The 27,731-nt window shown below is 39.2% G+C and overlaps 1 protein-coding gene across 1 annotated transcript; it reads left to right on the forward strand.

Moving 5' to 3' along the window:
- Window positions 1-27,655, forward strand: CCDC112 (coiled-coil domain containing 112). The gene is made up of 10 exons (XM_055301401.1): window positions 1-253; window positions 10,142-10,263; window positions 14,028-14,149; window positions 17,155-17,244; window positions 19,021-19,096; window positions 19,715-20,105; window positions 23,796-24,209; window positions 25,844-25,939; window positions 26,673-26,791; window positions 27,196-27,655. Exons 1-10 carry the CDS (start codon window positions 131-133, stop codon window positions 27,236-27,238), a joined length of 1,596 nt encoding a protein of 531 aa, XP_055157376.1. The 5' UTR covers window positions 1-130; the 3' UTR covers window positions 27,239-27,655.
- Window positions 27,656-27,731: the final 76 nt, after the last annotated feature.

The following is a 27,731-nucleotide window of genomic DNA, read 5'->3' on the forward strand; positions in this document are numbered from 1 at the left end:
GTGGCCCCGCCGAGCTCTGCGTCCCGTGGGGCTCCGGCGCGCAGGGAACGTCTGCAGGACCCGGAGCTCCCGCGGCCCGAGCCCCCTGGCCCGGGTGGCCGCTGCAGCCCGAGCGGCCGGGCGAGGAAAGATGGCCGCCCTGACGACGGTCGTGGTGGCGGCGGCGGCCACGGCGGTAGCGGGAGCTGTGGCGGGGGCGGGGGCGGGCGCGGCCCCCGGGGGCGGCGTGGGAGCCGCGCAGGTGCCGCAACAGGTAAATCGCGGAGGGCCGGAAGCCGTTCCCGCGGCGGGCGTGGGCGAGGCGCTGTGGGCGCCGGGGCGGGACGGGGTCGGGCCCTCGCCGAGCGGGTGCCCTCCGCAGCGCGGTTCCGGGGCGGGGGCGCTGCGCTGGGAGCCTCGGTGGCCCGCGGCCGGGCCCGCGCCGGGCGTTGCGCGTTGTGGGCTTGTGCGTTTAACTGCTTTTCCGGAGCCCAGAGCCACGGCCATGTGGTTTTGGCATCGAGGGAAAGTCGCCGCTTCCTAGCCTGTGCTGAGAACCTAACCTCTTGGCGACTCCGTGCCTTCTGGAAAGGCAGGATCTGAGCCTCGCACCTCCCGTGCACAGTGCCTGGTCGGAGAGAGATTCGGGCCCGGTCACTGGTGGCTGCTCCGTTATTGTATCTGAGCGAGGAGCCCAAGAAGAAATAAATACGGGGTGGTCTCATACCTGCCTAGGAGCTCTTTCTCTGCGCTAAGGACCAGAGGATCCTCAGGAATGGTTGGATCCAGTTGCTTAAGCCAGAGACCTTCATTGCTCTCATTCTCCCACAGCCCACACCCAAGGCACGGGCAATCCCCTCATGTTCTACCTGCACTTAAGTCAGAAATCCCACTCTTCACCTCTCCAGTGCTGCTGTCCTTGTCCACACCATCATTTCTCCCTGGCTGAAATACTTTCTTAATTGGCTTCTGTTCTAACATTCTTGCCTTCTTAAAGTATCCTCAACAGGGATCCCTGGGTGGCGCAGCGGTTTGGCGCCTGCCTCTGGCCCAGGGCGCGATCCTGGAGACCCGGGATCGAATCCCACGTCGGGCTCCCGGTGCACGGAGCCTGCTTCTCCCTCTGCCTGTGTCTCTGCCTCTCTCTCTCTCTCATTCTATGTGACTATCATAAAAAAAAAAAAAAAAAGTATCCTCAACAGCCAGGGCAGTTCAGTCCAGTAATGACACTCTTCAGCTCAGAACCCTCATAGTAAAAGCCGAATTCCTTACCACGGTCTACAGAGCCTTCTGGTTGTCCCTCAGACATGCCTAGCGCTCTCCTACCTTATGAGCTTTGTCATTGCGATTCCCTCTTCCCTTTTGATTCTACCGCTAGCTCTGTTTTTTTTCTTTTTAAAAAAAATTTTTTTTTATTTATTCATGAGAGACATACAGAGAGGCAGAGACATAGGCAGAGGGAAGAGTTCCCCTCTCTGCTGAGCAGGGAGCCCGATGTGGGACTTGATCCCAGGACCCCGGGATCATGATCTGAGCCAAAGGCAGACAGCGGTCAACCACTGAGCCACCCAGGCACCCCTAGCTCTGTTTCTTTCATGTAACTTTGTTCAAGTGCCATCAGCTCAGTGATTCTTTTCTTTTTTTTAAATTTTATTTATTTATTCATGAGAGACACAGAGAGAGGGGGAGAGACATAGGCAGAGGGAGAAGCAGTCTTGATGCAGGAAGCCTGATGTGGGACTCGATCGCCAGACCCTGGGATCACACCCTGAGCCAAAAGCATCTAGACGCTCAACCGCTGAGCCACCTAGGTGTCCCTCAATGCTTCTTTTCATGACTTACCCAAACTGAATCCCCTTACTCATCACACCCTATTCCCTCCCTGGTTTTGTTTTGCTCCATGGCACTTACTACCAGTAGGCTATTTGTTACATATTTTCCTTTTTCTCTTGTGTTTTAGTCCTCAATCATAGTAGGCACTCACTGAGTATTTGAGGATCAATCCAGACTTGAAGGAAGGCTTTTGTGAAGTGAGGATAGGTTCTCTCTTTTTCTTCTTCTAAGAGAATATAGCGATTTTCTATCTTGACTTGAATTATTAGCTCAGGAAATTCCACCTCAGCCAAATGTTTCATAGCATCCCCCTGTAATTCTATTATTCTACCTCTGGCCCAGATGTCCTAGGGGGAAAAAAGTAAAATATAATAATGCATTAAATACTTTAAAAAATGATTTTTAACATTTTATTTAATGTATGATCCCAGGGGTTTAGCCAGCTTGCTGGCTTTCTCCATGAAACCTTTCTGGCTTACTCTAGTTCAAAGTGATTTGTTCTCTAAATTCTGTCATCATGTTTTGCCTGATAATGTTATTAATGGGCCTTTTTATCACTCCTTTCTGGTGATGTTTGCCTTTCCAGGGGTTGGATCAAAATCACCTGTGGAGCTGTTTGAAATATTTTATTTATTTCTGACATTTAGCAATGTCTGGAGACATTTTTGGTTGTCATAACTGGAGTGGAGTTGGGTTGTGTGTGCCACTAGCATCTGGTGGGTAGAAGTCAAAAGATAGTCCCCCAACAAAATAATTATCTAGCCCAAAATGTCAGGAGTGTTGAGGTTGAGACACCCTGCTTTATATGCTTTCATCATTTTAGGGAAGGAAGAGCCTCGTAGGTGATGAGGACAGCAGTAACAATCTTTCAAGGGTGTTTGGGCTTTAAAAAAGAAATTAGAACCACTGCTGTACCATATTGTGAGGTTTTTGAGGATTTTAGCTAGGTATAATCCATCTTTGCACTTCCCTCATATACCACACACACCTACACGCTCAAATTCTCAGCTTACCCCTGAACTTGAGTATTTGTCATATGATTAAATGCATGAATATTCCCACTGACTCTTATAGTGAAATCAACTAATGTTTTTTGAGGAGAGATTTTTCCTGATGACCACTTCATGATGTAAGAAATGTTCACTAAAATAGCTAAAATTCCTGTATTAGTTTGTTAGGGCATACTAACAATGTATCACAGACTAGGTGGCTAAACAACAGAAGTTAATTTCCTCACAGTTCAGAAGGCTAGAATAGTCCAAGGTTAGGATGCTGCTAGGATTGCTTTGTGGTGTGAGCTCTCTCCTTGGCATGTAGATAGCTGCCTTAAGTGTCTTCACATGGCCTTTCCACTGTGCACAGAGAGAGAGATCACCAGTGTCTCTTTCTCTTCTTCTTCTTCTTTTTTTTTAAGGTTTTATTTATTTATTTGACAGAGAGAGAGTACAAGCAAGAGGAGCAGCAGGGGGAGAGGGAGAAGCAGGCTCCCCACTTGAGCAGGGAGCCCAGCGTGAGGCTCAATCCCAGGACCTCGGGATATGACCTGAGCCAAAGGCATGCACTTAACCACCTGAGCCACCCAGGCACTCCTCTTCCTCTTCTTACATGGACACTAGTCCTATTTGGGTGGGGCCTCACACTTATGATCTCATTTAGCTTTAATTACCTCCTCAAAGGCCCTATTTCCAAGTATAGTCACAAAGGGGGTTAGGGCTTCAATATATGAATTGGGGGGAAGGCATAAATTAGTGTATAACAGTTCCTTCACATTATTTTGGAGAAATTATCTTCGAAGTTTTAGAAACATTTTGTATTGTATTTTATTCTACAACCTCCTTAGGGTATGGAACCTTATAAATTTCTTACCCATAATGAAAAGTAATAACGCACCCTGCTTATCCTTTCTCATATTTGTATGTTTATTGATAATCCCCCTCACCATTGTTTTACAAGTCTGAAGACCACAAATCCTTACCTTCCTCTCAAATACCGTTTCCCTCTTAATCATTTTAATAGCTGAATTATGAGTTTTAAAAGGTATCTATAACAGCATCACACTAGCGTGTGTCCCTGCTTTAAACCAGGATAGGGTTGCGTCCTGTTCTGTTTTTTTCTTAAGTAAACTTCCCTCTGATGGCCTAGATGTTATGGCCCTTGGCTGCTTGGAGTAGTCCTTTAGTAATAACTACATTTCTTCTCTGACTTTATCTGATTACTTACAAGGAATTTCCTCTAGAAGATCACACACATGTGTAGGGTTATATCTGTGTTTAGGTGTGGTAGGCTGAATAATGCATCCCTCCCCCCAGGATATTCACATTCTAATCCCCAGTACCTGTGGCTCTGTGACCTTACATGGTAAAAGGGACTTTGCAGATGTGATTTAATTAGAGATCTTAAAATGGAGAGATTATCTTGGCTTATCTGTGTAAGCCTAATGTATTCACAAAGGTCCTTTTAAGAGGGAGGCAGAGGGATCAGAGCCAGTGGTAGGAGATGTGACAATGGAAGGAAGAGGGTGCAATGATGTGAGGAAGGGGCATGAGGCAAGGATGAGGGTGGCTTTTAAGAGCTGAAAAAAAGTATGGAAGTAGATTCTTCCTTGAAGTTTCCAGAAGGAACACAAACCTGCCAACACCTAGGGCTCCAGAAATGTGAGATAATAAATTTATGTTGTTTAAGCCAGCAAGGTTGTGTTAAACTAATTTGTGGTAAGTTGTTACAGTAGCATTAGGAAACCACTACACTGGGGAAGACCTGAGAAAGCCCTAAGCCTTCATCCTTGGCTGACCTTGAAGCTGTGTGCAAGTGATGAGTGAAGGCTGAGTTTGACTTGTAAACAGCCTGCCTAAGCGTTGAAGGTGTACCCTGGTATGCGTGCAGACCTCCTTAGCAAAGGCTGGAAGATGTATTGGTTCTCAGCATCTAGGAAAACCTCTGACCACTCAACCATTAGATGACAACTGAGCTAACCAGGCAGAGATTTCAGTGCCACACAAAGAATATAGTTTTCACAGAATTAGTTCAGGAAGTTGACTAAACAGCAACAACAACAAAGCTTGGGGTTGGAAGAGAATCTCATTTTGAGGCAAATTATATTTTTAATATAATTATTATATTTATAATGTAATATAATTATGTTAATATAATAGATTAACCAAATTATATTTTTAAATATCAAGTTTTTAACAAAAAAAATATGAGCTATGCAAAAACCAAAAAAAACACAAGATAATTTTTTTTTTTTAAGCAGGATAAAGAAACTCTTAAGGAAGACTAGGTGTTGGAAATAATAGACAAAGACTTTAAATAAGCTGTTTTAAATTCATTCAAAAAAAACTAAAGGAAACCATGGCTACAGAACTAAAAGAGCATGAGGATGATGTCTCACTAAATTAAAAATACCTATAAAGAGATTAAAATTGTAAAAAATTAAATTAAATAGAAATTCTGGAGTTAAAAAGTACAAGAACTCAAATGACATGTTCCCTAAAGGGGCTCAACATCCAACTTCAGCTGGCAGAAGAAAGAGTCAGAAACTTGAAAATAGGCCAATTCAGACTATCCAGACTGAGGAACAGAAATGAAAAAAAGAAAAATGAACAGAGTCGCAGAGTCCTGTGAGACACCATGAAGATCATATGTACTGAGAATCTCAGAAGGAGAGGAGAGAGAAATCAGAAGGGGCAGGAGATTATAAGAAATTATGGCTGAAAAACTTCCCCAATTTTTTTTAAAATAGGCTTCACATGCAGTGTGGAGCCCAACATGGGCCTTGAACTTATGACCCTGAGATCAAGACCTGAGCTGAGATCTAGAGTTGGAGGCTTAATCAACTGAGCCACCCAGGTACCCTGAAAACTTCCCAAATTTGATGAAAAATATTAATCTACATATTGTTAGAGCTTGATAAACTCCAAGTAAACTCAGAGTTCATACCTGGACACATCATAATCAAACTGTTGAAAGACAAAGACAAAAAAAAAAATCTTGAAAGCACCAAGAGAAGGAACTTGTCATATACACAAGAAATCTTTAATAAGATTAACAGCTGACTTCTTGTCAGAAACCTTGGATTCCAGAAGGCAGTGGAATGATTTAGTTAAAGTACTAAAAGTAAAGAACTGTTAACAAAGAATTCTGTGTCCACCCAAATTATTCTCTAAAAATGAAGAAATTAAGACATTCCCAGACAAACACTAACATATATGCCAGTATATATGCCCTACAAGAAGTATTAAAGCAAATCCTTCAAAGTGAATGACAAGACATAGAAATTCAAATCCACATGAAGAAGAATATCAATGAAAAGTACTGGTAAAGTAAATAGGGAGGTAAATATAGAAGTCAGTATAAATGTAGTTTTTTGTTTGTACCAAAATTGTTTCAGAAACTAGATGAGGGGATTTTTTTCAATTCATTCTGTGAGACTATTATTATCACCCTGATACCACAATCAGACAAAGATCACAAGAAAGAAAATAACAGACTAGTATTTCTTACGAATACAGATGCAAATTCCCCAACAAAATATTAGTAACTCAAATCTAACAATATATGAAAAGGATTCATACCATGATCAGCTGGGATTTGTACCAGACATACAGGTTAGTTCAGCATATGAAAATCAATCAATCAATAATAGAACTTATTAATAGAGTAAAGGACAAATCACATGATTATTCCAGCAGATTTAGAAGGAGCAATTGACAAGATCCAACACCTTTCCATGATAAAAAAACATTCAACAAACTAGCAATGAAAGAGAACACATCAATCTGATAAAGGCTCTATAAAATGCCCACAGCTGACATAACACTCAGTGACGAAGGATTAAAAAGCTTTCCGTATAAGATAAGGAACAAGACAAGAATGTCCGTTTTCACCACTTACTCACTGGAGATTCTAGCAAAGGCAATTAGGCAAGAAAAACAAATTGGAAAGGAAGAAGTAAAACTATCCTTATTTGCAGGTGGCATAATCTGTATATAAAAATCTTTAAGGGTCCACATAAAAACTACTAGAGCAAATAAATTCAGCAAGATTGAAGGATAAAAAAGCAATCGATAAAAATTAGTTATAATTTTATATGCTAGCAATGGACAATTCAAAAGTGAAATCAAGAAAATTTTGTTTCTAGTAGAATCATAAGAATAAAACACATATGAATGAATTTCACAAAAGAAGTAAAAACTTACGCTCTAAAAATTCCAAAACATCATTGAAAGAAAAGAAGGAAGACCTACATCATTGGACATTTTAGGCTCATGAATATGAAGAGTTAATATTGTTAAGATGGCAATACTCCCCAAATTGATTTGCAGAGACAGTGCAATCCCTGTGGAAATCTCAGTTGCCTTTTTGTTCATGAATTGATAAGCTGTTTCTAAAATTCATATGGGAAATGCAAGGGACTCAAAATAGCCAAAACAGTCTTGATGAACAAAGTTAGAGGACTCATATTTCTTAATTTCAAAACCTATTGTGAAGCTACAGTAATCAACGGTGTGGTATTGGCATAAAGATAGACATACAGATTAGTGAGAGTTAAGAGGTAAAGCCTACGTTTATGGGCAATTGATTTCCAACAAGTGTGCCAAGATAATTCAGTAAGAAGATTCTTTTCAGCAAGTGGTGTTGGGATAACTGGATATCTACATACAAAATGAAGTGAAATTGGGCTCCTGCCATGCACCATATATAAAAAAATTAACTCAAAATAGATGGAGACCTAAGTGTAAAAGATAAAAGTATAAAACTCTTAGAAAAAAATGTAGATGTGAGTCTTCATGACCTTTGAATGTTTCTTCTGTATAATATCTAATACACAAGCAGCCAAAGATAAAATGGATGAATTGGACTTTATAAAAATTGAAAGTGTTTGTGTTTTGAAGGATGTTATCAGGAAAATGGAAACATGGCTCAGGAAAAAGGGGAAAATATTTGCAGGTCTTTTATCTGATAAGGGAGTTATATCCAGAACATATAAAGAATGCTTCCAACTAACAATAAAAAAGACAACCCAATTTTTATTTCTTTACTTTTTAATTTCTTAATAATTTTATTTATCTGAGAGAGAGAGCGCATGCATATGCACACATGCATGAGTTGGGTGAAGGGCACAGGAAGAGGGAGAAGCAGACTCTCCTCTGAGCAGGGAGCCCAACCTGGGGCTCGATTCCAGCACCCTGGGATCATGACCTGAGCTGAAGGCAAATGCTTTCTTAACCAACTGAGCTACTACCCAGGCACCCAAGACAACCCAATTTTTAAAGTGAGAAAGTAAAACAGAATTACCTTGTGATCCAAAAATTCCACTGTTAGGTGTATGCCCAAGAGAAAGCATATTCATACTAAAGCTTGCACAAAAATGGTCATAGTAGCATTATTCATATTGGCCAAAGAGTGGAAATAGCCCATTTCCCATAAACTGATGAATAGGTAAACAAAATATGGTAGATCCATATAATAGAATATTATTCAGCCATAAAAAGAAATGAAGTACAGATTTATGATACAATGTGGTTGAATATTAAAAACATTATACTAAGTGAAAGAGGCCAGACACAGGGTTACACATTGTGTGATGCCATTTATATTAATTGTGCAGAACAGGCAAATCCATGGAGTCAAAAATAGATTAAATGGTTGCCAGGGGCAAGTGGGGAAGAGGGGTGAGGAGTGACTGCTGGCACATCCGGGATTTCTTTTTGGTATGATGGAAATTTTCTGGAATTAGGTAGTAGTGATGTTTGTACACATTTGTGAATGTATTAAAAACCATTGAATTGTACACTAGATGGATATACTCTATGGTAATATGAATTACGTATCTCAATGAAAAAATATTTCCTAAATTCATTACTTTTTTTTTTTTTTGGTTGCTTCTAGAAATGTAAACCCTTGTTTCCTTTCTCTCTCATCTCCTACATCAATCTGTCAGCAATTCCTCTTGGTTATAGATCCAAAATGTATTTGGTCTTACTACTTTTTTTTTTTTTTAAGATTTTATTTATTTGAGAAAGAGCAGGGGGAGGAGCAGGAGGGAGAGGGACAAGCAGACATCACACTGAGTACAGAGCCAGACGTGGGACTCAGGCCCAGGACCCAAAGATCATGACCTGAGCTGAAACCAAGAGTCAGATATTCAACCAACTAAGCCACCTAGGCAGCCCTGGTCTTACTTCTTGTTATATCTGCCACTACCCCCGTCCCCCTAGACACCATCATCCCTCATCCATGTTCTGGATGTACCAGCTCCTTCCTCCATCCTTCTACTTCCAGTCTTGCTTTACCTCCTCCCCCCACCTCCCACCAATTTATTCTCTGAAAATGGCCAGAAAGTGTTTCTTAAAAATTTCCATCTATCATGATATTCTTCTGCTCAAAACTCTTGAGTAAAATCCAGACTCCCTAAGTGACTTGAAATGCCAATGAGATAGGCCATGTACCTGCCTGTCTACCTTTACCTCCTACCAAGCTCCCCACCTCTACTAACATCATGTCATCACTGCTCTTTCTCTGCTTGAACCAGCCAAGGTCCTTCCTGCTCTGCAGCTTTTACACACACTGAGCCCTCTGCCTGGGACCCCTTTCCCTACTCTTTGTGGCATGGCTGGCTCCAATATTCCTTAAGCGTCATCCCCTCAATAGAACTTCTGTGGTCATTCTAACTAAAAAACCAATCCTTTAATCCATTATCTCCATCTCAGTCCTGTTTCTTCCCTCTCCCCCGCTTTTTTTTTTTTTTTTAAGATTTTGTTTACTTATTTGCGATTTAGAGAACAAGCAGGGGAGCAGAAAAAGCAGAGGGAGAAGGAATAGCAGGCTCTTCGCTAAGCAGAGAGCCCAATGTGGGGCTTGATCCCAGAACTCTGAGATAGTGACCTGAGCCAAAGGCAGCCCTTAACCAACTGAGCCACCCAGGCACCCTTATCCTGTTTATTTCTTAAGTAGCACTTATTGCAGTTGGTGTTTTTTCTTTATTGCTGGTTTACTTTTTTCTTTTTGAATGTTTCCCTCATTAGACTTTAAGCCTGGGGCCATATTGATGTAGGTCATCATTATTTCCCTGGTGTCCAGAGCACCACATATCACATCATAAGTGTTTAATATATATTGCTAAATGACTGAAATAATTAGATCTTTTTGTAAAAATCCCCAGACTTAATGTTTTTTAATTTAGCATTTTAAAATTAAATAAGATCAGCCCCCAAATTATCCCTCAAGAAACTTGATTACTGACACTTTATCTCCGAAAAAAAAATTCTGCCTTCATCTTTTGCCATTTTTATTATTGATGGTAAATCTGTTTTTGTTCTCTGTGTAGAATGACAGTGGTTTTGGTACTTCGGGTGGGATTCGTCCCTTTCAGCTTCAAAACTGGAAGCAGAAAGTCAGTCGGACAAAGAAAGCAGAGTTCATACGCACAGCAGAAAAATTAAGAAATCAGTAAGTATAAGAACATTATCTTCAGTTAACATTACTAGTTGTGTTATTTGAATCAGTGTATTTCAAGGGAAACAAAACAGTTATTTGTTTAGATCGCATACATTGGTACATTTTCACTTACCAAGATAAGCACTTGGTAAATATTTTTGAGTTCAGTGATTTTAATGAAGAGTCTGTACACTCGAGTTGTTTTTCTTGAAATGGCCTTTTAATTGATCTCCCTCCCTCAGTCTCTCCTCTTTCAGATCCGTCCTGCACATCATGTGTAGAGTAATGGAGAAGTTGCCATTTACTTTCATTTTTCATTTTTAGCATATGTGTATTTTTTCTTTAAATAACCAGTGATGTCTGTCGAATGTTCATCATCAGCAGGACCATGATATAAGTATTGTAAAGGATGATCAAAAGAATTAGAACTTATACACCCAACCCTACCCTGCAGTTGAGGGCTTTTTTTTTTTTTTAAGATTTTTAAAATTTATTTATGAGAGAAGAGAGAGGCAGAGGGAGAAGCAGGCTCCCTGCAGGGAGTCGGATGTGGGACTTGATCCGGGATCCCAGGATTACGCCCCTGAGCTGAAGGCAGATGCCCAACCGCTGAGCTACCCAGGCATCCCAGTTGAGGGCTTTATACGAACACTGCTTGACTTTGTATAATACTAATTTCCTAAGGAAATCAGGAGAAATAGAGCCTATTGTAAGGGATGGTCTCTAGATGGGCATGAATGTGGCAGTCCTGTTTAGAAATTCTGCCAACAAAAAAGTATACTGTTTGAGTTTTGAAACTTATACCATACTGTAGCTTTGGGAGATTGAATTGTCTCTGCATTGATATAATAGTTTTATTTTTAATACTCAGAATTTGAGGAAATACAATTTTATTTTATTTTTTATTTCTGAAATGTATGATTTTAGGTAGAACTGGACTCTAGGTCAGGGGTCTGACTTATGTTTGTCTCTAGACAGGGTAATCAGCCAAGTGGTTAATAGCCATGTTTATAGCAAACCAGTCAATTATGGCAGTATATATACTTTGTTTACCAGTATGTATTAGGTTTTATAGCTCTGAATAGACTTTCTTCATCTTGTTATAAGATTTTGGAAAAACTCATGGAAAGAAAGAGTGTCAGAAAAATCCATTAATAGAGTGTTTCTGGCCAACAATTTTCATTGAATACAGAAAAGCAACAGTTTAAAATATAGTTCTGTTTTTGTTTTCAGCATAGGTAATACATTCACATGGTTCAAAAATCAACATACATCGAAGGGTACAGAGTGGAGAGTCTGTTTCACCCCAGATCCCAGTCAACCACCTCTCCTCCCTTCAGACAGCCACTATTTTTATTTTCTTATATCCTTCCACAGGATTTTTATTTGCTTAGGAGGAAATAAAAATACATATTCAGATTTTTCCTTTTTTATATAAGTGGTAGCATACTGTACACACTTTTACGCATCTTGTTTTGTTTTTAACTTGAGTGTATCTTAAATACCAAGGAGTTGTTGATTTTTGTCAGACATAATCATGGCATTACAGTAAGTCAAGTATTCATAATCTCTAGAGATGCATATTCAGGTATGCTGGGGTGAAATTGAATCATGTAGTAGATTTACTTTAGAATGCTTCAGTTAAAGAGAGACAAAGAGAAGGGATTAAAAAGTAGAAGAGCTAGGTGAACCAAGAGAGGTAAAATGATCAAATCAGAGTGATGTGAAGGTAGGCAAGGGGAGTCATTCAATCGCTCTCTACTTTTGGGGTGTATCTGATATTCTTATGTAAAACCTTTGTTAGAAGAAGAGTGCATTTTGGAACTCTTTCCCTATCAGCACACAGAACACAGTATTGCTGTGCTGTATTCCAGGGCACAAATGCACCATAATTTATGTAACCTGCCCCATAGTGATGGACATTTAGGTTATATTCAGTCTTTTGTCATAATGAATCATAGTTATCTACATCTGTCCAGTTGTTTTCTACATGTGTAAATGTATCTATAGGAAAAATTCCTAGAGGTAGAAATGCTCAGTGAAAGGCCCATGGGTTTGTAGATGTAATAAATAAATATTGTTAAATAGCACCCCACAGGCAATTTGTAATTCCACTAGAAATGTGTGAGAGGACTTATTTCTCCACAGTTTTATCAACAGAATATGTGTTTACACTTGTGATTTTTGCCAACCTGGTAGGTGTACAATGTTACCATGGTGTAGTTTTACTTTTCATTTCTCCTACTATGAGCAAGGTTGGGCATCTTTTCCTATATTTAGCTCTCTGTCTCCATTAGTACATTTTGAATGTCTTAGCAGGTAAATATTTCTAACCTAGGAATCACAGAACATAACTTACTGTTATAGCAAATCCTGTGTACATGCAGACATTTCTCTCTGATCCTATAATTTCCCCCACCTGCCACCAGAACCTGGATGGCCTTCCCAGTCCTCAGCACAGGACTCCCTCAGCCCTTTAGAGTTGACATGCAGACTGAGATCTCTTTATATATTTTTTTAAGATTTTATTTTTTATTCATGAGAGACACACACACAGAGAGGCAGAGACACAGGCAGAGGAGTGCTTCTTAAGCAGGCTCCATGCAGGGAGCCCAAGGTGGGACTTGATCCCGGGTCTCCAGGATCAGGCCCTGGGCTGAAGGCAGACGCCAAACCGCTGAGCCACCTGGGCTGCCCTGAGATCTCTTTGACAGCTCTGTTCTATCTTTGGCTTCCTCACCCATGCTCATGTATTACGGTAGTAATCTTCTCAGCCTTTGGGGCGGCCAGGTAGGGACCAAGACATCTCATCTGTTTACCCCACTGTACCTTATAAATATTAACTTTTTTTAAATGGATGCCAAAGTAGAAAATACTGGGAAACTCTCCCTTAGGTTATATGAAATTAAGTCAGTGGCCAGAGATATCCCAGTATTCATTAAATACAGGATTACTAGAGAATAATTTGTGTTCATTTCTGGAAGAAGAAAATAAACTTCTTTGACCAACCAGAAAATCTTTTTGCTAGTATTTGTTTTGTCTTACCCCAGGGTTCACACTAGCATTAGCAGTCCTTACTGGTAGATGAACTAAATCCAAAGAGCAAAGATGACACTGAAGAAGCTCTGAAGTCCTTATAGGTGATTTCCCTAAATATACTAAATATACTAAATCACCTTATAGATGACTTCCCTAAATATACTAAAGTTCCTGTCTTTGTAGATCATTTGCCTCTTGAAATTTTAGGTTTATTAATATTAGTAATGCATTTCTGTAGTACGTTTTTACTGCATGAACATCTGTCATATAATTTAATCCCATCCTGGTTTAGGTCATTGAGATCTGTCATTCACATTTAGTGAGGAGGAGGTTCACCGCAGGGGAAATTAAAGGTCTTGGCTCAGTTTACAAAGCTAACCTATTTCCTGTTGAAAGCAGCCATTTGCAGTGGTGGCCATTTTCAGGCCACAGCAAGACTGAGTTGGAATCAAGAGCCAAATAGCTATTGTGTTTTCAAAGTAAGTCCACGACTGCATTTTCCAAAACTTACATTTTATAATTTTAATAGCAGTTCAGTCACTCATGATTGTAATTGAACTTGACTCTTTTTTAACTACTATTTTGACTCTTTAGATGTATTAATTCTAGTAATTATATTTGGACTCCTTAGATGAATTAATCCATCTATAAGTACTGATTGTAATGAGTGTCTTCATATTTTAAACAATTAAAAATATGTTTAATCATATTTATGCCATTTGTTTCTTTTTCTGAAGAGTTATTAACATAGAAAAAGATAAACACAATCATTTCTACAACCAAAAAAGTGACTTCAGAAGTGAGCAGAGTATGCTGGAAGAATTAGAAAATAAATTGATTAACAGCAGGAAAACAGAAAGTAAGTTGAGTTCATGATGAGCTACAAACTGTTGAGTGACACTAAGTTGTAGTTGTTTTGCTCTCTCTGTGTGCATTGACTGTGTGCATTCTCTGTCAAAATCACTTTCTAGTTGGCAATAAGTCTGTCTTTTAGGGATCTGTATTTTTTCAAGTCACTATTCAGTCATTCGAACTGGATTGTTTTCTATGTATGTTTTTTTCTATTTAAGAGGAAAAAGAGGGTTTTGTTTTTTGGTTGCCACATCAGTTAAAATTTCTTAAAATGAAGGGAAATCAGTTCTAGGGCTCTCATCGCCCTGGTGTTGTTGACTGAATAAGTAAACACCAACAGATGCAGATGCCTTACTCAGCTGTGGTAGGAGGTGGGCAAGGCCAGAGTTCCTTAAAACGGAGTTCCTTGTCTGTGATAGAAAACCTACCATTTCTGCCTCAGAGGAGCTGTCTGTGCATCCAGTGAAGTGTAATACATGAGAAAGTACTGTATAAAGTGCACAATGACTATGTTCTGCTATTACTAATAAATACTAATCATTGGTAACAGTGTATTAAATGTTGCTCTTAAAGAATTCTGTAAAAATATCTTGTTTTGTTTTTTTTTAATATCTTGTTTTGTTGTAAAGAGTTTCTATGTTGCAAAATCCTTGTTATAATGAAAAAAAACTGAAGCATTGCATAAAGGAAAAATAATGGTTATCAACTAAGCATTATGAAATATTAAGACATATAAAAACTACACTGCTTATACTCTTTATAATCGATTAAAAGAAATTTTAAATGTTTTCTTTCAGAATCTAAGACTGCAGTATTGTAAAAAGTCATCCTCTGTCAGTTAGTGGCAAAAATCATTCTTCCTCTTCTGTTGGGATGACAGCAGGCCCTAATATAATTATCAAATGTCTAGTTCTTTACTTTGTAGAGAAATCTTAACATCCCTCATATAATATTTCTTTTTCTCAGTCCTTTTGTAGACAACTGAGAGATGGATCTTTTTTAAAATTAATTAATTTATTTATTTTAGAGAGCGAGAGTGTGAGCAGGGGTAGGGGCAGAAGGAAAGAGGGAGAGAGTATCTCAAGCAGACTCCCGCTGAGTCAAAATCAAGAGTCAGACACTTAACTCCCTGAGCCACCCAGGCACCCTGAGACTGATCTTTCTATGTCTTAACCATGCCATTACTGGAGTATTTCCCTTCTGTGCATTCCCTTTTGTAAGACAACCTTATTCCTATCTTTTCATTTCCCATTGTTGTACAGTTCTGCCTCTCTTTATTCACACTTTGTGTTTATCTTATCTAGGAGAGGATGGAATGCGCTGTCTTAGCATAAGTATATAGAAAGTTTCTTCTTCCCATATTACAACTTACAAGTAATAAATACCTTTTCCTTGCCTCAAATATTGCACTGCAGTTTTGGCCTGCACTTATGTAATACTGTATGTGATGGTTGGCCCATTCTTAATATTAGTTCCAAATGAATAATTAAGGGATCATTTGCCCTATGACAGTATCACTGTAGCTGATCAAACTGTGGCAAAAACAAAATAACAAAACTTTCCTAGTTATTACAGTTTGCTCGAGAAGCTGCCCAAACTAGAGTTCTAACAGTGAGTGAATGAGACCCTGTAAAATATGTTGGATATGTTTCTGCTTTTATGGAACTCTTGAATTTTAATAAAAAGTAGAACAAACCATGGCAGGCTCACCTGGAAGAACATGCAACTCTTGATCTCAGGGCCATGAATTCAAGCCCCACATTGAGTGTAGAGATTACTTTAAAAATTAATAAATAAATTACTTTTTTAAAAAAGGTAGAACAAACCAAAACCTCATACACATGTGTGAGGTTTGTTACCACTGACTCTGGGCATATGGGTAAACTTTAAAAAAAAAAAAATTGGTTTTAAGGGATGCCTAGGTGGCTCAGTTGGTTAAGTGTCTGCCTTTGGCTCAGGTCATGATCGCAGGGTCCTGGGATTGAAATTGTCCTGCCTTGGGCTCCCTGCTCAGCAAGGAGCATGCCTCTCCCTCTGCCTGCCACTCACCCAGCTTGTGTGCATGTTCTCTCTCTCTCTGATAAATAAATAAAATCTTAAAAAAAAAAAAGTAATTGGTCTTAAGGACTTTTGGACAGAGCTGTTTAGTGCGTCATGCTTATTTGTGGAAAAGTTGCAAAAAAGAAAGAGGGGGTATACAAAGTACCCAACGATGATAAAATAACAATATTATTATATGAATATATGATATTAACATAATAATTTAAATAAACATTAAAGTAAGGTTATTACTTCAGAAAGAAAATAGGAAAAAAGAATCCAGTCTTTCTGCTGATACAGAACATCTGAAAATGTCTTTGAGACCATCATCTGGCTTTTATTGTGGGTCTAGCATGTTCTTTCAGGCTAGTCCCTTGTTTGAGCTTGATAACCTATAACAAAGGTACCACTACATGGCAGCTGGGGACCTCCTCAAGGCCATGACAATGACACCAGTGGGTCTTACCAACCACTGTCACAGAGGATGTGGTTAGATAGCATTAATTCTCATTAGGAAGTTTGTTGGTATATTCATGGAGTTAATATTGGTTAGAGAGTTTTAATATTCCAACAGTAGAGATCAAATTCTGTTTCTACAACTGATAACAAATTAAAAAGAAAAAAACTTTTTAAGAACAAAACATGACTACATCTGAGCTACTATTCCATGTATTTAGAACATTGTTCAATCACTCAATCTCCAGAGTTAAAAGAGAGAGAGAGAGAGAGAGAGAGAGAGAGAGAGAGAGAATTTAACCTAGTGGGCTTTTAAATATTGGAGGAAATTGCGAGTTACTTTATTTAGATCAAGGGTACTTGAAATGTTCAGGCTGTTTTGACACAAATACTCATCTTTTGTCCATTGTTTAATTGCTCTTGCTTGTCTTCTACTAAGTGATAGGGATCAGTCTTTTGTGTTGCAGCCACCTTTGTCATAGAGTTATTTAAAAAGTACGTGCTTCTTCCTTATAGGAGCAAAAATCCAGCAACAGCTGGCTAAAATACATAACAATGTAAAGAAACTTCAGCACCAGTTAAAAGATGTGAAGCCTACACCTAATTGTGAGTGAATTTAGATTTCATGTTCTGTCTTATGTGTTAGTATTTGCTATTGCTCATTAGAAATATTTATACTCTCCCAATAAGCACTTTTTCTGTTTGGCTTTACTGGAGCTAGGCCATACTGTATTGGTTAGGAATCAATAAAGATACATTAGATCATTAACTGTAATATCTGGCATTTATGTAGTTGCTTTACCTTTAAAATGCTATCACATCCTTACAAGTTATGAAGTAGGTAGAACAGAGAATAGTGTGTACAGAATGGAAACTCTGGTCAGCTAATGAAGAAGAAAAAGATTAATTTTCTGATTCCTAGCCTAGTGCTTTTCCCACCATTGCTTTTTCAAACAGTCACCTTTGAAATAATTGCATTTCGAACACATAAGGAAAAGGTTAATAGTACTGGGACAAAAGGTAGCGATTTGGAAAAAAATGAAGTGGCATTCTTACCTCCGTGCATACACCAACATTCATTCCTGAAGGATCAAATCACTTATTAGTTACGTGCTTTTAGGCAATTACTTGATCTTTCTGAGCTTTTATTTCCTTAGCTGTAAAATGGAGATAATCATAGGACCTACCTCAGGATTCTGGGGAGATGAAGTGAGACAATGCATATAAAGTACATGTTCAGTGTTTATAACCTAGGAAGCACTAAAAAATGATAACTATGACTCTCCTAATTTTTACTAATATATGAAGCCATAAATGTCCTAGGAAACAACAAGTTTTTATAATTGTATTCTAGTTTATAAGTATGATGAAAAGAAGCCTTAAAGCCAAAAGTAGACATCACTGACTACTTCACCAAAAAAAACAAAACAAAACAAAAAAAAAAAACCCAAAAACCATAAAGTTGAAAAGCAAATTAGGAAAATACCAGCAATACATATGCAACTTAAAAAAAACTAATGTCCGTAACATATAAAGAGTGCCGACAAATTGGAGCAACAAAGGTAAATAACCTAAGGGAAAAATGGGTAAAGATTATCAGGTACTTGTTTATAGTAAAAGGAAAACAAAACACATTAAAAAAATGCAAAGGCTCATAAATGATCACAAAATATCAGTGAAATCAGTCATGATCCGTTTCACCTCTCATTTTGGAAATGGTTCAAGATGCATAGGAGGTGACTCTCACGACCTGTAAGTGAGTTAAGCCTCCCTGCAGGACCATGCACCAGCATCAATCATACTGTAAAGTGCGTATACTTTTTAATTTGCCATTTCAAATTTTCAGTTATTATCTAAAAACACTTGAGCATATAGAAACACTACACAAAAAATATTGACCTTAGCATTGCATCTATTGGAAGGCTCATCACTTGGGAGAACTAATTAAATGGTTGAGGGTGAATGTATAGACAATGAAATCCCATGAAGCCATGAAAAGAATGAGAGTGGACGCATGTATATTGACATAGAAAGTTAACCACATATTTGACTGCATTTTTTTTAAATTTTTTTTTATTTGACTGCATTTTGTTAAATGAAAACTACTTGTCACAAAGCAGTACATGTAGTATAAAACATTTCTATGGGAAAAAAATAATGATATTAAGGTTTAATAACACATATTCAGAGGAATAAATCTGTTATTGTAAAAAAATAGTCATAAACATTAGCTTTATAAAAGCAGAAGTGTCTTATCCTTTAGGTTAAAAAGTGTGTTTAAAGTAAGGCAACATTTCATTTTTTTCTAACATTTTAGTCTTAGTCCTGCTAAAATACAACATAACAGTCTTTGCGTGTGTGTGTGTGTTTTTTTTTTTACAGTTGTTGAAAAGCTCAGAGAAATGATGGAAGAAATTGAAAATGCGATTAACACTTTTAAGGAAGAACAGAGGTTGATGTATGTTTTAAATTCATTTTGATATAAAATTACTGACTTTTAGTTTTCAATAATTCTCCACTAGGTTGTTGTATACAAACCATTTTATTGTTCTGTATTTGGTATTAGTCATAACACAAAAACGGTTTAACACCTCTCTCCTTTTGTTTTATTTTAAAAAATTTTTTTTAAGATTTTATTTACTTATTCATGAGAGACACAGACAGAGAGAGAGGCAGAGACACAGGCAGAGGGAGAAGCAGGCTCCATGCAGGGAGCCCGATGTGGGACTCAATCCTGGGTCTCCAGGCTCACACCCTGGGCTGAAGGCGGTGCTAAACTGCTGAGCCACCTGGGCTGCCCTCAGCTTTTGTTTTAGCTTTGATTGCTTTTTATGTTTCAAGTGATTTTTTGCTTGTATTTGGACAAGATAAAAACTCTAGAATTTGAAAGATGTGGGTATTATTTTCCCCCTTTGGGAAACTCTTTTAAGGCTTAGATTTACAATGTTAATAATTTTAAGTCGAGAAGATGACATGAAAAGAGTAAAGAATAATGAAATTCAAGAGGGGGGAAAAGGCAAGGTTAATATGGATTGATTTCTATCTTATTATTCAAAATTTACCTTTAAAATTTTAGATATGAAGAGCTTATTAAAGAAGAGAAAAGCACCAATAATGAGTTGAGTGCCATATCAAGAAAAATCGACATGTGGGCTTTGAGTAATTTGGGAGCAGAGAAAGCTTTCAGAGCCATGTCAGGCAAGCTTCCTGGAGACAAAGTAATGCCAAGCACTCTTCCAGAAGAAGTGGTAGATTTTGAAAAATTTCTTCAGCAAACTGGAGGGCGGCAAGGGGGCTGGGATGACTATGACCATCAGAACTTTGTAAAGGTGAGAAACAAACATAAAGGGAAGCCAACGTTTATGGGAGAAGTTCTAGAAAACCTTCCTGGAAGAACACAGGATGAAGTTCAGCAGCATGAGAAATGGTATCAAAAATTTCTGGCCCTGGAAGAAAGAAAAAAAGAGGTAATAGTCATGACAATAGCTATTATTCAATGTATGTTGCTGCCTTCTAGGCATTGTGCTACCTCTTTAACACGCGTCATTAACTTTACAACTGCTCATGAAGTGCATTTAGAGTTTCTCAACCCACTGTCTTTTAAAAGAGAAACTGAGGCAGTGAGAACCTAAGTAATTTTACCCAGCTAGTGGAACTCCAGTTGGATTTCTTCAAGGCCGAGAAATACAACAACAGGCCAGAAAACTTCTGATAGTGGGCAGAACCCTCTGTGTCTGCCTGAAATGTGGGAAATCCAGAGCTATTTAGGGTTCGGTAAAAGTTACCTTACCACCAAGGCCAGATTGTTTTCAATGGAAAATAGAGGCAGTATGAAAAAGTCTTTGGTTCTTAAAAGTTTCTTGGAGTTTGGGAGTGTAAGCCTCACTGTTTATTTTAAAAGACTCAATATGTTGGCTACCCCAGAGGAAAGAGTAACTCTTCATGGTAGCAAATACCTAACAGGTTCCGTTTTCACAAGAAGATGATTCTGGCTTTGGTTTAAACCAGGACTTCTCACCCTTGGCACTGTTGACTGGGCTGGAGACCTCTTTGCTATCTTGTGTCATAGATGGTTAGCAGCATCCCTAGTCTCCACCCTCAAGATGCCAGTAACACTGTGATCTTAGCTGTGATCATCAAAAATGTCAGATGTTGACAGATGCTCCATAGATGGCAAGAATTGCCCCTAGTTGAATACCATGGGTTTGGATAATCTGTCTCAGTCTCTTACTTATAGACTTCAGCGGTAATAAATGTCAACTAGCTTGGTTTGACAGCAAAAGTATGATTGTTCAACAGATGACATACCTCAAAAGTGGTGAAGAAATGTTGATTCCACATTTAATTTAAAATTCTAGAGATTCGGTGCCTGGGTGGCTCAGTCAGTTAAGCATCTGCCTTCAGCTCCTTGGGTTGTGATCCCAGGGTCTTGGGATCGAGTGCCACATCAGTCTCCTTACTCAGTGGAGAACCTAGTTCTCCCTCTGCCTGCTGCTCCTCCTGCTTGTGGGCATTCTCTCTCTCTCTCTCTCTCTCTCTCTCTCTCTCTCTCTGACAAATAAAATCTGTATAAAAATAAAATTTTAGAAAAAATAACTAGGGTTCATTTGTTGTTTTTTCCCTTAAAAATAAGTTGAATGTAGGAAAATTGACATTTGGGACTTAAAGAAATTTTTTTAAAACAAGTAATTTTTTTTTTTAGTGAGCGAGCACACAGGCTCATGGAAGGGAGAGGGAAGGAGGGCCGGAGGGAGAGGGAAAGAAAGAATCTTAAGCAGACTCCACACCCAGTGCAGAGCTGGATGTGGGGCTCAATCTCATGACCCTGAGACATGACCTGATCCAAAATCAAGAGTCAGACGCTCAACTGACTGAGCCACGCAGGCACCCTGAAACAAGTCATTTTTAAAAAGCCAAAATATGAGCTATTAAGAATTTATTTAGGCTTTTTTTTCCAGGATACTGAAAACATGGGGTCCTTGGACCACCAAAGTCAGCATTACCTGGGGACTTGTTAAAACTTACCAGACCCCCCCAAACACAGACTGAATCTGAACCCTGGGTGTGGGGGGAGCAATCTGTGTTTTCACAAAGCCGTTAGGTTATTCCATCACAAGTTAAAGTTTGAGAGCCACCTCTCTAGGGAAGAGGAGCAGACACAGTATTCTGGTAATAAACGTAAACCTGGATTCTGGCTCCCTCTTCTCACCCTATTTCCTAGTGTGTGATGACTGATCGAATATAAGGGTGAGGTGGGTGGGGTGTGCACGATGAGGGGCCATTTATTGTGATACAACATGTTGGAGGAGAAGAGGGAGGTTTAGGGGAAAGGATCAGGACTGTAGCTTTAACTCTTCTGAGATTAAGACGATGAGTAGGAGGGGTGATCAATGGGCTCAGTGGGTGGAGCAGGTGACTGCATCTTGGGGTTGGGAGTTCGAGCCCCATGTTGCTGTAGAGATTACTTAAATAAAACTTAAAAAAAAAAAAAGATGAGTAGGAAATTCTCCATGCTTATTTCCCACTTCCCTTAACATGTCCTGTATTTTGCCCAAATGAAGATACTGATTTTCAGACATGCCTTGAACTTTCTGACCTGAGGACCGTTGCTTGTTTCTGTTTCTGGAGCCTCCATCTTTCTTTCCCCTTCCACTGCCAGCCCATCACAATCTGACCAGATCAGATGCTACTTCCTGCTTGCCCATCAGACACAGGAACTCCTCTCATAATTTAGATTCTTCATATATACCTTTTTTTTTTTTTTGAGAGAGAGAGAGAGAGAGAGAGAGCATGAGCAGTGGGTGGTGGGAGGGAGAGGGAAAGAGAGGATTTCAAGCAGGCTCCCCACTGAGCGCTGAGCCTGACCTGGGACTCCATCCCAGGACCCTAAGATCATAGCCTGAGCTGAAATCAAGAGTCAGATGCTTAACCAGTTGAGCCACCCAGGCGCCCCTTGTTTATACCTCTTTTATGATGTGCGAGGGCGCATTCTCTATGCTGGTGTTTATGCACATATCTTATCTCACCTAGAACAGTGCTACTCAAACCTGGTCCATGGACTAGATGTTAGTTTGTTAACTATTATTGGTTTCCAGGAAGATAAATTGACTGCACCAGAATCAGCTACTCAGTAAGCTCACTGTTTAGTCAGTTCACTTTTTTTTTCCCTGTAGAAAACTTTCTCATGGAAGGAAGCAGGGCATTAATTTACATTCTGGTGTGAATTCCTGATATTTTTGTGGACCTGTGCTTTGAGAGAATCTGTACTAGATGGCACTTGGTATTGTTTTAATTATCTGTGGCTCCTACCACATTGCCTTGCATATAGTACCCTTATCATAGGGATTTATCTAATGAATGTATGATACAGCATGAGAAAGGGTGAAGAAACTGTTTCCTGACTAGTGGGGAAAGTAATTCAGTAGATATATCCTTAATGGCTGCTAGCAGACTGCTCGAATTTTAAATAATATTTATATACCCATATGCAATATAGCAATTTTACTTTTTTTTTCACACTTGTGAATCATTATGTGCCAGGCACTGACTCACTGACCCTTCACAACAGCCCTGTTTGAGAGGTACTACCCACCACTTTTACAGATGTGCAAAATGAGGACAGAGAAGTTTAGTGACTCATCCAAGTTCACACCTACTAAAATGCAGAACCAGTATTTGGTCTCAGATGGCCTGGCTTCAGACCCCATGCTCTCCACCAGCCCACTTTTAATTCCTCTTCTGATTTTTGACCAAAGGAAAGTCACTCAAAGTATTCTAAGCCTAGACAGAGAATTTGGAAGCTGAGTGGGATGATCAGAAGAAGAGATGTTCCCCATGAACGCAAAGGAAGGAGGTAAAGGAGAGGAGGCTACTTGATGAGGTGCAGTCCTTGTGAACCTAGGGATTCAGAGAAGAAGAGGAAGGCCAAAAGAATAAGCCACTACTCAGGGTTTAAAAGATAACTTTATTTTTAAAAAATGAAGTAGAAAAAAAACCTGCATTTGTTTAGGGGGCAAAAAGCTTTAAAACTCCAGCAACCAGCATTCTGCCAATAATATTCTTTTTGGGAAGATGGATATGAGGTTGCATTTTCAAGTGCTCCTGGTTTTTAAAAATATTTTTCTCTTGCTGTCCTTTTTATTTGTCTAATCATATAGTCTATTCAGAACTGGAAAACCAAAAAGCAGCAAAAGAAGGAGGAAATTTTCAAGTTGAAGGAAAAAGCAGAGAACCTATCTCTACTCTTTCATAATAAAAAAGAAGATAATCAAAAACGCAAAGAGGAACAAAGAAAGAAGCAGAAACTGGCTGTGGAAGCGTGGAAGAAACAGAAAAGTCTGGAAAGGTCAATGAGACGTGCCTCCCAGGTGAAGGAAGAAGAGGAGAAAGAGAAGAAGCAGCAGAAAGAGCGCCGACGCCAGTTTAAGCTAAAATTACTGCTGGAGAGTTACACGCAGCAGAAGAAAGAACAGGAAGAATTTCTGAGACTTGAAAAGGAGATGAGAGAAAAGACAGAAAAGACAGAAAAAAGGAAAGCCGCTGCGGAGGAGATCTCCAGGTTCCAAGAAAGAGTGAGTCAATACAGTTCCCGGGACATGCTTTCAGGGCTGCACGCAGCAGAACCCAGGGCTTCTGGAAGCCTGTCAGGCTGTACCCGGCGTTGGTCCAGTCGGAACAGGAAAGACTGTTCCCTGATTTCCAGTAGATTGTAGTCTCGAGGGAGAGACAGGTGTTCAAGTGGGAGACGTCAGGAGAACGCAGTGATGGAGGTGGGTGGGGCCCAGTACTTCGGGAGATGGACGGGCAGCCCGGGCAGCTTCCCCCGTAGCGGTGAGTGTTAGACAGGAGGTGATGCTGGCATTGACCCTTGGAGGAGAAGAATGGAGGGATCCTTCCTGGCAGAGGGAACAGCAGGAGTGGCCATGTGGCTTGGCCGGGAACCCGGGAGAACTGCAGTAGTCTCAGGGCACTGTGCACACAGGAGATGGGAAGCAGCTGGGGATGAGGCTGGACAGGGAGCTGTGGGCCCAACTGCACAGGTCTGGTCTTTGCCAGACCAGTTGGTCCTACACCGTAGGTGATTTGCTTACTGGTTCACTGTCCATATCCCCCCCATCATCATGAAAGTTCCATGAGAACAGAGGTTTTTGTCCTTTTTGTCCATCCTTGTACCCTAGGGTCTGCTACCGTGGAGAAACTTGGGATATATTTAAGGGCATCCAGGTTACTGCTGAGGGGTAGGGGATGATCAGGGATTTAAAAAAAAAACATGCAGAAGAAAAATGCTAATCAAAGAAAGAGTTTACGATTTTACCAGTAAAGTGGAATTCAGTCCAAAAAATATTTTAAAAGACCAGGAAGGACTCTTTCTTTATTTTTTGAAGATTTATTTATTTATTAGAGAGCTCAAGCACATTCAAGAGGCAGAGGAGCAGGGGTGGTGGAGCAGAGGGAGAGGATCTCAAGCAGGCTCCCTGCTGAGTGTGGAGCCAAGCTTGAGCTGGGGTGGGGGAGCTTGATCCCACCCTGAAATCACCCCCTAAGCTGAAAGCAAGAGTCAGATGCTTAACCAACTCCACTACCCAGGCGCCCCAGGAAGGATACTTTAGAATGAAAAAGTTTGCATGAGATACAACTGTTAGGAATATAATCATTAAGAATTCTTCTATGCATCCAAAAGACATAGTCGCAACTTTTCATAAAGCAAAAAGTAAAGGAACTACAAAGAAAAATAATAGACAAAAACGCAATAATGGGATATCTCTTAGTCCATATGTAAAAATATTCCTAAATAACAAAAGATCACATGCATTCTCCCCACCCCCCACCCAAAAAAAGGTGAGCAGGCCACACAATAAAAGACCATGGGGAAAATAAAGAAATCCTGTAAAATGAAAAAAATTCAAGAGATCTAAAACCAGACATATCTATATCAGTAAGTGAAAATGGGCTTAGGTCAACTATTAAAAGGAGTTTTAGATTAAACCATAGAATAAAACAAGATAGCTAAAAAAAAAGTGCGTGTCTTACATTTATATTCAGGAAAAATACAGCTCTTAGCTTTTGTTGCAAAAAAGTTAATAATTGGAGGAGTAGTGATACTTAGGGTAATTTAATTTTACCTACAAGCAACCAACCTTTAAATCAAATTCCAACTAATTTTATTTTCTTAATATTGCCCTTCTTTTGTTGGTGTATTTCTTAGGATTTACATAAACTCAAATTGAAAATTCTGGATCGACAGTTAAAGGAAGATGAAAAGGCAGAAAAACAAAGAAAACTGGCAAAATTGAAAGAAAAGGTACTGTGTGCTGAGATTCATTTATTTTTATTGGTACTATCCTAGACCCTTGATCTGTAAGGAGACAAGCATAAAACCCACTTTCCATCCATCCCGTACTGTATTTCGGTGTCATTTCCCCCAAGTCTCGTACTTGCCCATTCACATACCGCGAAGCCCACCTTCGTGTAACTTAAGCAACTGTCATCGGAATTCTCTCGTTTCACCTTCTCAGCACCTTATTCTCTTTTACCCTGAGTTTTCTCTTCCTACACTCCCTTCTGTTTTTCATTTTCTCTTTATGTACCTCTGTGTCAGACGTCCGGCAGCTTAGGAGCAGTGCTCAGTATCCCTGGTAGTGCATGGACTTCAGGTGTTGGTGCCTTTCATGGGAGCAAAGAACTTCTGGTGGTTATTTATCCTAAGTCCATTGTCTGGCTATCCCACTGTCGTGCTTGGCCGCATTACACTTCCCTCAGAGTAGAAACAGAGAAAAATAGAACCACAATGGAAACAGAACAAAATAATTGGACTAGAAAAAATGAAACTAAATTAACAGTTTGTTAATAGATTGATGGAGTCCAGGTTTTATGTCAGCTCTAGGAGCACAATGAGAAGTTTACTGAAAAGGTTATTAACAGTTTTATTTCTGTATAGCTAATATCAAGGATGTTTCTTATAACTGCTTGCTGTTGTTACTAAGGATCTCACTCACTAGTCCAAACTTAATAGTTCATTTTCTTTCTGATTACAGGTTGAAAACAACATTAGTAGAGATCCCTCTAGGCTTTACAGACCTACCAAAGGTTGGGAGGAAAGGGCCAAAAAGACAGGACCCACCAGCTCTGGGCCACTTCTGCATATCCCACACAGGTAAAAAGGAGTTAGAGTGGGTGTCCACTTTATAACAATTATTAAATATAACTACATGTTTATATTTTGTACAGTTTCTATATATATGCTGTATTTTACAATAGAAAGTTGATAAAAGTTGCTAAATAATGTTCATTTATATAGATGTTCTAGCATTTCTAGACTTTGAAAACTTGAGCTATTTATTCTTACCCAGTAATATAGAGTGGCATTTCACATGGGGGCTGGACTCTGTCATGCATTTCTCAACAGTCTGTGTGGTCAAAATCACCCATGAAAAGCCTTTTACTTACCCAGGAGGCATATTGTAATCTCTCTCAGTGAGCCCACCATAGAATTTTAATTAATTAGGATTTTTAAAAATTTTCCTTTATATTTATAATTGCTCTTCTTCCTCTTCCTAGGGCTATTCCAACCTGGAGACAAGGACTTCAGAAAAGAATATGAGATAATGAAGTTGGTATTCAGTTGATGAGAATGTCCGCATATTCATAGCAGGAGAGAGTCACTAACCATGTTCTTAAATTGTACTAGCCCCATTCAGATTGATAACTGTGTTATATGTGAATCAACAGGCAGTGAGTTTCGTGTGGCACTGTTGTATTTCCTGTTTCTACTCAGAGGGTATTTAATGTGTCTGTTGGCCTATTATTGATGTAAAAGTCTTTTAAATAAGTTGATGCTACAAACGTAATTTCATTTAAATACTCAGAACACTGCAAAGATATTTTGTTTTTGTCATGGCGTGGCAAAATAAATTGGGACAATCATAGAGTAACATTTTTTTTAAACAAAAATTTTGTAACATTTATAACCTGGAGGTGAATTAGCCCAAGTAACAAAAATATGAAGGTTTTCCTGTTGGCAGGGGTGGGGTGGGGGCGGGGGAATAAGGTAGTATTTTTCTAAGCTTATCAAATTGGTAGTTTGTCAGTTGCTA

Source organism: Nyctereutes procyonoides, unplaced genomic scaffold, assembly GCF_905146905.1.
Source record: "Nyctereutes procyonoides isolate TBG_1078 unplaced genomic scaffold, NYPRO_anot_genome, whole genome shotgun sequence".
Taxonomy (NCBI): domain Eukaryota; kingdom Metazoa; phylum Chordata; class Mammalia; order Carnivora; family Canidae; genus Nyctereutes; species Nyctereutes procyonoides.